The following is a 9,077-nucleotide window of genomic DNA, read 5'->3' as shown; positions in this document are numbered from 1 at the left end:
TCTTAACCTCTGAGCCATCTCTCCAGCCCTGTGTTTAACTTTTCAAGGGCGAAGAGGTGTTCTAACTTCCTGAACTTGGTGTTTGGGTGTCCAGCCTTCTGTTTCCGAACCGCTACAGCCTTACCCAGCCCATGTGACTCATTTACATTATCGGTCTGGCCCCTGAAGGCATCTGAACCTGCCGCCCCTAGAAGGCGTCGGAGACAAACTAACCTCCCTCCAGAATAAAAGCCTTGCCCCCAGTCCAGCTGCCAACCACTGGAGACGCCAGACTACACGTCTCTTCGGCTCTCAGAGCGCTGCTACTTGGGTTTAGTGTCAAAGGAGGAAAGTGGTGCTTACCTGAGAAAGAGGCGGCCAGAAGCAGAGACGTGACCGCCCCACCTCAGCGCACCAGTTTGGAAGCTGGTTCTGGAAGGAAACCGAGCGAGCGAGGCGGGCGAGGCTCGGAGCTGGAGGAGGAGGAGCAGCCGGGAGGCGCGGGCTCAGGAGCCTCGGCCGGAGCCGGGTTTGCGGAGCTGCTGCACGCAAGCGACCAAGTGATCGCACACCGGGGGACCTGGCCCGCTGCACCCGTGAGCCGGGGCGGGGCTCAGGTCTCTCGGGGGCGGCGCCGGTGCCCGCCCCCCACATCCGGGGGCCGGGCTGGGCTCTGGGGCTCGCGCCGGGCGGGTGAGTCAGGCCGGGTTTTCCCTCCGCCTCTGGGGCCAACACAAGACTGTCGCCCAGCGCGTCCTCTGCCTGCCGATCCGGCTCCCGCGCCTGCCCGAAGAGCGTGCGAAGAGAAAGGTTCGGGACCGAGTCAGGGACTGCAGCGCGCCCTGAGATCCTCGGCGCCAGCATGGTAAGTGGGCTGGGCAGGTCGCCGAGGTCGCTCTGGGACCCCGGCGCGGGGCAGGGTGGAAGGGTGGGAGGATGCAGTGCTAGTCCCGGTGCCCTCCGCTCCCGCGCACGAGGCTAACCTGTAAAAGGGCTTTCCGTGGAGCTTCGTCCGAGACCCCTGCGCCGCAGCTAGAAGGGGCAGGCGCCCTTGGCGCAGGAGTCTGACCTCGGCCTCCGCCCCCTGCGGCAGCTCCAGGCAGGCCCGGCAGACGGCGGGCGGGATATGGGCACCCCACCCCGCCCCCCTGGGTAGCTCTGGGGCCTCCAGCAATTCTGGGATCTCTCGCTTCCTCCACTGCCTACCCGGGCGTAGTTTCTCCGGGGCGGCCAACCTGTCTTCTTTGCCGCCTTCCCGGGGACACCGCTCACCTGCCCTCTCCCACAAGGTATCCTCTTCCTGCCCCAGCCCCTTGCCTTGTCTGGTCCTTGGCTGGGGACCTGCGGATAGGGGGATGTCCCAAGGTCCGGGACTCTGTTCCAGTTCTGACCACAGCCTTTCACAAAAGTGAGGACCGGGACCCTGGCTCTATTCAGATGGGGGCGTGCGACATTCCACCTAAAAGATACATATTGGGCATGACTATCCCTAGGAGGGAGCAGAGGCGGGAGGCCCTCCTGGACCTGGTGATCAGCCTCCTTCCAGGCTCTCCCAAGCAGGGCTCCTCTGCCACTGGCTGCGTGTGGGTGTGTATGTGCGAGACTGTGAATGAAAGCGACCAGCCAGCTCCCGACACCGCCTCTAGCACTTTCCAGAGCTTAGCGTCCCTAAGCCAGCGCCCACTTCCACTATTTCTTCCTACCCTATTCCCCCAGGATGGGCTAGGAGAGATCCCTGGGAGGGGGTGAAGTTGCATCCCACCCAGCCTAGCCGTAAGCGTCCTTGGGAGGAACAAGCATGGGGGCTGGGCAGGCTACACAGCTGTGTGTGCCGGTGGAAGGTGACCCCTAGCTGGGACAGCTGGGTGTAGTATAGAGGACTTTACTGTGGGGATACAGATTGGCCCTCAGAGTGGGGTCTTAGGCGACTCATTCCTCCATCCAAGCCTATTTCTAAATAGGATCCTTACTGCCCTGTCTGTGTCCACCGACTGCTGTGGGGATGATGTGACATTATGAAATAGAAGAGCTGAGAAACCCTGGAGCACTGTGTGTTAAGCAAATTGCAATAATTCTGCCAAGGGGCCAGGGTATGCCAGCCACCCCCACCCCCTCTCAGGCTGTCCCCATTTTTGGAGTTGGGACATTCCAGGCTCATTCCTTTAGGGCAGCTGCAGACACACCCCTCAGAAGGGCTGATCCCCCCCCCCCAGCAGGTGGTGTGACCCTCCTCTGGGGCACTCTGGTGGGACTAATAATGGCAGTTCAGTCTGACAGTACTCCTGCCACCACACGGAGGCTGAGGTGCCCCAAGCCAAAGGAAATGGAAGGAAAGCTGCGTCTAGGAAGCCAGGGCACTTCCTCCTATGCAGCTGAACATGACCTTGGTCACATCATTTTACCTCCTCATCTCCTTGTGTTTCCTCTTGTGAAGCAAAAAATAACCGCATTCACCTCTCGGGTGTGTTTTGAAGAGGTACCAAGGGCCTGGTGCTGGGGTGTCCCACTGTGTACTTCTATTTAGGGATTTCTGCACTGCTATCCAACCTTGGGGCAGAGCAAGGCAGGAATGAAGCCTCTGGGCATTAAGATAGGTACTCTAGCCTGGCGGTGGTGGTGCGTGCCTTTAATCCCAGCACTCTGGAGGCAGAGGCAGATGGATCTCTGTGAGTTCGAGGCCAGCCTGTACTACAGAGCAAGTTCTAGGACAGGCTCCAAAGCTACAGAGAAACCCTGTCTTAAAAAGAGAGAGCGAGCGGGGCGGTGGTGGCGCACGCCTTTAATCCCAGCACTCTGGAGGCAGAGGCAGGCTGATCTCTGTGGGTTCGAGGCCAGCCTGGTCTAACCAAAAAGCTACAGAGAAATCCTGTCTCGAAAAATCAAAAAAAAAAAAAGAAAAGAAAAGAGAGAGCGAGAGATAGGTACCCTACATGGCAGCACAGCCCAGGCACCCACTCTTTCTGCTCTGATCCTCCTCTGTCTGTGAGACATTTACCATCTCTCTCCACCCCCACCAACCAAATCACAGGCCATAGAGAGCCTGCACAGCTGCCCTGGTCTGAGCAGGCAATCTCAAGGCTTCTAAGCAACGGGGGAAGGAATGTGCGTGTTGGGGGAGGGGCAGAGGTAGGTTGGGTTTTTCAGGAAAGGGGTTTGTCTCCAGACTGAGACCTGGGTGGCCTAGGGCCTCAGCCCTCCTGATGGGGCAGACCTTGTCTAGGTGGGTGGACGGTGAGTGACCTGTACAGAGGGTACTGTCTGCTGCTGGACTGTCCTAACACACGTTTCTCTGTGAGACTGATACGCTCTGTGTTCTGTATAAAGCCATATACGTAGTTGTGGCGTGTGGCCACGCTGGTTCATCCCTGGACCCGCGACCCTTTGGCGGGTGTCGTGGAGTGTCAGTTTTTTCTCCTGGGAGTGGCAGTGAGTATCTGTCAGAGGAAGGATATGTGTGTCTGGAGTGAAGTGGGCATGTTTGGCAATGTTCCCAACTCCTGGCCACACGGGACTTAACCGTTCACAAAGCCCTTTCACCCCTGTTGCCCCTCTGTCAATTATCCCGACAGAGGTAAGGAAGGCAAGGCCAGATGCAGAGGCAGGCATCTAGGGCCCCCGGGGAGGGAGAGAGGGATAGCTGGAGATGATCGCGTTCCTTGAGTAGCAGCAGAACATCTCCTGCGCAGTGACGTCTCATGGATAGGCTTGTCAGGGCGAGGCAGTGTTGAATGAGGAGGCAAAGTGACCCCATCCTAGTTCTTTTGGTTGTGGGTGACATCCTAGTCCTGCTAGACACTTGGCAGCCCCGGCATCGGGATCCCATGTGTCCTCATACTGGTTAGCTCTGTGAGTCTCCAAGAACTTGCCTCTTAAAAGGAGGGGCTCCTGGACCCATAGTCTCCTTGAGAGTCTACAGAGTGCCATGTTACTGCCTTAGCCCCGGCAATCCCATAACCTGGTTGAATCTCTTGAATTTACATGGCTTGTGACATCCCTCTGTTCAGTGTGCCTGGGCAGGGGGTCCAAACTCAGGCTGGCACCCCACTTTGAGTGGTATAATAAAGTTATAAGGGTGCAGTTGAGGGCTATAGAGTGGGGTAGGGACAAGGCCTGCCCTCTCTCTACCAGAGAGAGCTCTGTCTTCCCTAAACACAAAGCCTGGAAATGGTTGAGGATGGAGCCTCCTAACCACCATTGTTTGGGGTGGGAGTGGGTGTCCCGGAAGTGTATTGGGTGGGTGGTGGTGGGTACTCCCAGTGGCAGCCTGCCTGCCAGGCATCTGCTTGGCATTGGGAGCAGCTGTGTGTGGGTGGGTGGGAGGCAGAAAAGGTGCCATTCACTGCCAGTTGTTTGCCCTTACCGTATGCCAGGCGATGGGTGTGGCGCAGGCACCAGTCTCTAGAGTGTCGGACCCTAGAGCATGTGAGAGACAGTCCATCAGCTCGGTCCCCTGGTGTGGAGTTGAAGCGGGTGACTAAGCTCAGCCGCGGGTATTCTGTGTTGACCATGGCTTCAGGCCAGGCCTGGACTAGGTGCCTGGTGAGTTATCTTACCCCTTCCTTTCAGTATCCCTAAGTGATAAATGTTGTCTGTCACTGCCTTTCTGCTCCCAAGGAAGACAAGGCTCACAGCGGTTAGGCACAGCTAAGGTCACAGCTGCTAGCATCCAGGTCCTGGGGACCTGGCTGGTGATAGCTAACAGCAGAACCCAGTGGCATTACAGAGAATGGCTGCTTCTTCCCTCTGCCTCCCATCATTGCCTGGGCCTCAACACCTGTTCCGGAAACTGGAGCCATTGTTCCTCCCCTTAGGCCCTTCCTGTGTGTATCACCATCCTTCCTCCCCTTGGGCCTTTCCTGTTTATGTCCCTCCCACTGTATTCCCCCAAGCCCCGCCCACTCCAGATGTTTCCTGGGGCGGGAGACACTTCTTACCCTTTGAGAGAAGAGGGGCTTCCCCCCTGAGAAGACAGAAACAGACCTCCTTCAGCCCTGGTTCACCATGCTTGCTCCCCATACCACAAATTTGGTGGAGAACCTGTCAGAAGTAAGCAGAGTCATGGGTCAGACAGTGCCTGAATTCACCCTCCACCCTTTGCTGGCCCAGTTTGGGGGGCCCCATCCTACTGCTTGAGGGCCTCCCCTTTCCTGCCTTGCCTCTGCGTTGCACACCAGACCCCTGTCTGGAGCTGTTCCTTCAGGTGTCGCGGTGGAAGCGACTTAGTCTGACATCGTGTTCGGTGTCCCTTTCCCTTGGCCATCCTGGGAGTCCTGTCCCATTCATGCGTATTTGCCTCTGCTGGGCCTGGGCAACCTGGGGAACCAACAGATGGCAAGTGTCTGGTTTTAGAGCATCTGGGGACTTTGGTACTGAGTGCCCATCTGCCACTAATGGAGCCTTCTGATTCCCAGAATCAGCTGCCTGTGCCCTGCTGAACCTTCATGGCCACGGCCTCAGGCCCTGCCGGCATTGCCATGGGCAGCGTAGGCAGCCTGTTGGAACGGCAGGACTTTTCCCCTGAAGAACTTCGTGCCGCTCTGGCTGGGTCCCGGGGCTCCCGGCAGGCTGACGGGCTCCTCCGGAAAGGCTTGGGCCAGCGCGAACTCTTCAGCTACCTGCATCTCCCCAAGAAGGACGGCAAGAGCGGCAAGCGAGCACCTCGGAATGAGCCGGACTATGCCACCCTCTACTACCGGGAGCATCCTCGGGCCGGTGACTTCAGCAAGACTTCCCTGCCTGAGCGGGGTCGCTTTGACAAGGTGCATCTCTGCTGTGGGGGATTGGGCCCAACTTGGAGACCTTGATGTTGGGGTGGTTAGCCAGGAGGCCCTGACGGTAGGCGAGGGCAGGCTGAGGTGTGTGAAGTCTGCTCCATTTGGGCCAGCCTGAAGCATGATCACTGCCTCCCTGTGACCTCCCTGTGATGTGTGCCCTGTATTCTCAGAGGGGATCCCGAGGGACATCAGGTAGGCAGAAAAGAGTGGCCAGCTCAACTCACGCCTGCATTCTCTTCCTGACAGTGCCGAATCCGTCCGTCTGTGTTCAAGTCTCCTGTGGGCACTGGGAAAGGCTTCCTGTCCATGCAGAGCCTGGCAGCCCACAAGGGGCAGAAGTTGTGGCGAAGCAATGGCAGTCTGCACACGCTGGCCTGCCACCCACCTCTGAGTCCTGGGCCTCGGGCCAGTCAAGCCCGTGCACAGTTGCTTCATGCCCTCAGCTTAGATGAAGGTGGCCCTGAGCCCAGCCTTTCGGACTCTTCCAGTGGGGGCCGTAGTCCAGGCACTGGCTCCAGCCCCTTCAGCTCCTCCTTGGGCCACATTAATCACCTTGGGGGCTCATTGGACCGTGCTTCAAGGAGCCCCAAGGAGTCTGGACCTCTGGCTGTACTGAGCTGCCTGCCTGAGCCACCTCCCCCGTATGAGTTTTCCTGTCCCACTGGTGAGGAGGTAGCCGTGTTGCCTGAGACCTGTGAGGAACTCAAGAGGGACCTCAGTGACCAGGATGTCTCTAACCCCTTTACTCAGGTGAGGGAGCCCCTGCCCTGGCTTGGTTTGTTCCTTGGCATTGAGATATAGGGCAGATTAACTTCTGACAGCTGGCACAGCTGGGGGTGGGGACAAACCATGAACAAGGCCTAAGCATAGTGTGATATTGGGGGGCAGCCATATGTCAGAGGCAGCAGAGGATGGGACCGGAGCAGTGAGATCAGAGTTTACGCCCCTGATGGCACCCTTTCTCCCCTCGCTCTTAACCAGCCTTTTCTTTTCGTTTGTTTTTCGAGACGGTTTACTCTGTTGCTTTAGAGCCTGTCCTGGAACTAGCTCTTGTAGACCAGGCTGGCCTCGAACTCACAGAGATCCGCCTGCCTCTGCCTCCTGAGTGCTGGATTAAAGGCATGTGCCACCACTGCACAGCTCCTATTGCTCTTAGAGGAAGACAAAAAAAGACACTTGTAGGCTGGGCTATAACTCAGTGGTAGTGTGCTTGCCTAGCAAGTGTGAGACCCTAGGTTAGATTAGCACTGAAAAGAAAGAGAATTCTACTCTTAGCTATCCCTCAACTACACATCAGGGATGCCCTGTGACTTTGGTCCTGGGAATTGTGTAGGAGGGAGCCAGGCAGCCTCTCTGAGGATCTTGTATTAGTAACACTATCTGTGGAGAGCCTCTTTGGGTTTGAAGTACATGTGGTCGGGACTCTGGGCTCTGTGGCCTAGGTGCATAAGACATTAGTAATGGCAGGCCTTGGGCACAAGTGAGCATTGTTTTTAGAGGGCAGGCCAGCTGTGGAAATCTGAGCAAGGCTGTGCCCACCACTAACCAGTTCCTTTTCCCCTCCGCAGGTGCTAGAGGAGCGCCAGCGGTTATGGTTGTCTGAACTGAAGCGTCTGTACGTGGAACGGCTGCATGAAGTGGCCCAGAAAGCTGAGCGCAGCGAGCGCAACCTTCAGCTGCAGCTGTTTATGGCCCAACAGGAGCAGCGGCGCCTGCGCAAGGAGCTGCGGGCTCAACAGGGCCTGGCACCAGAGCCTCGGACCTCTGGTCCCCAAGTGGAGGCTGACCCTAATGCCCGGCCAGAGGAGGAAGCCCGATGGGAGGTAGGACACATCATAGGCTGATGCCTGTTCTCATCGCCCTGTTGCCTCTCCCCTGCAGCCGACCCCAGTGTCATACTGTGCTCACGATTTGTCCCTACCCTCAGGTGTGCCAGAAGACCGCGGAGATTAGCCTGTTGAAACAGCAGCTTCGGGAAGCCCAGGCAGAGCTGGCACAGAAGCTGGCTGAGATCTTCAGTCTGAAGACGCAACTTCGGGGCAGCAGGGCACAAGCCCAGGCTCAGGACGCTGAGCTGGCTCGGCTGCGGGAGGCAGTGCGCAGCCTGCAAGAGCAGGCGCCTCGGGAGGAAGCTCCAGGCATCTGCGAGACAGATGACTGCAAGAGCCGGGGACTGCTAGGAGAGGCAGGAGGCAGTGAAGCCAGCGAAGGGGCCGCCGAGCAGCTGCGGGCGGAGCTGCTGCAAGAGCGGCTTCGTGGCCAGGAGCAGGCGCTGCGCTTCGAGCAGGAGCGGCAGACTTGGCAGGAGGAAAAGGAGAGGGTGCTGCGCTACCAGCGAGAAATCCAGGGGGGCTACATGGACATGTACCGGCGGAACCAGGCACTCGAACAGGAGCTGCGGGTGCTGCGGGAGCCCCCTACACCCTGGAGTCCCCGGCTGGAGTCCTCCAAAATCTGACACTGGCCAAATGTGCTGACAGCAGGCATGCTGCCAGAAGATAGCCTGAGATGGCAGGCTCCTCCCTTGCCTCCCTTGCTCTGGGCTGAGGCAGAATCTGTAAAGGCCAGTTCAGGGATGGGAGACCCACCCAGAGGAGGGCTCCTGCAGGCAATGGGCTAGGATGGGGTACCTGCTCTAGAAGCTATGGCAAAGTCTTGCTGGCAGAGAAACAGACCCAGGCAGGGCCCAGCCCTGCTCCCTACAGTGGGTGTGGCCCAGTAAAGAAGTAGGTTGGAGCCATCGAAGCCTCAGCCCCAGGATGCGGAAGGGCAGGAGCAAGGGTGGGTGGCTGGAGACCTGGTCTGAGGTCCTCCATGGAAGGAGCCGGGGTGGGAAGACTAGCCTCCTCCACAATAAAAGCACATTTTTTATGAGGAGGCCCAGTTGATAACATTGTCCTTGGCCTGAGTCCAGAAGATCCTGGTTGATCAGTGTTCCAGGCCTTGGTAGGCCTTGGGCCTAGGCTGCAGCTCTTTCCGTGGTCATGGTCGTGGGAAGAGTGTGCCCTGTGCAGTGTCTGATCGTGTGTGTTGGAGGATGGAGGAGTGTTATTCCTTGCTTCCCTACCACACAGTCCTTAGCTACTGTGTGGGCTGCAGCCCCTTTCTTCAGCACCATCGGATGTTTGAGAAGAAACAATACAAGGGAAACAAAAGGATTGGTCGACGGAGGCATTTGCAGAACACGAAGTGTTCTCGTGGGATGTCTAGACCCTGGGCGCCCAGGCAGCCGCTGGGTTTGGAGCGGGCTCAAGGCAGCTTCCTCCATAACATGTAAAAGCTCCTGTGGGCTCTGCCACCTCCAGCTGTGGTGTGCCCCTCCCT

General features: G+C 58.0%; 1 protein-coding gene across 1 annotated transcript; it reads left to right on the top strand.

Annotated features, from left to right (window-relative positions):
* The first annotated feature begins 264 nt into the window (after positions 1-264).
* Positions 265-8,646, top strand: N4bp3 (NEDD4 binding protein 3). The gene is made up of 5 exons (XM_057775265.1): positions 265-844; positions 5,391-5,738; positions 6,000-6,503; positions 7,322-7,576; positions 7,681-8,646. The coding sequence occupies exons 2-5, from the start codon at positions 5,421-5,423 to the stop codon at positions 8,209-8,211; spliced, it is 1,608 nt and encodes a 535-aa protein (XP_057631248.1). The 5' UTR covers positions 265-844; positions 5,391-5,420; the 3' UTR covers positions 8,212-8,646.
* The last annotated feature ends 431 nt before the right edge of the window (positions 8,647-9,077 follow it).

Source organism: Chionomys nivalis, chromosome 7 (assembly GCF_950005125.1).
Source record: "Chionomys nivalis chromosome 7, mChiNiv1.1, whole genome shotgun sequence".
In the NCBI taxonomy this organism is placed as follows: Eukaryota; Metazoa; Chordata; class Mammalia; order Rodentia; family Cricetidae; genus Chionomys; species Chionomys nivalis.
This window is presented reverse-complemented; position numbering and strand designations above follow the sequence as displayed.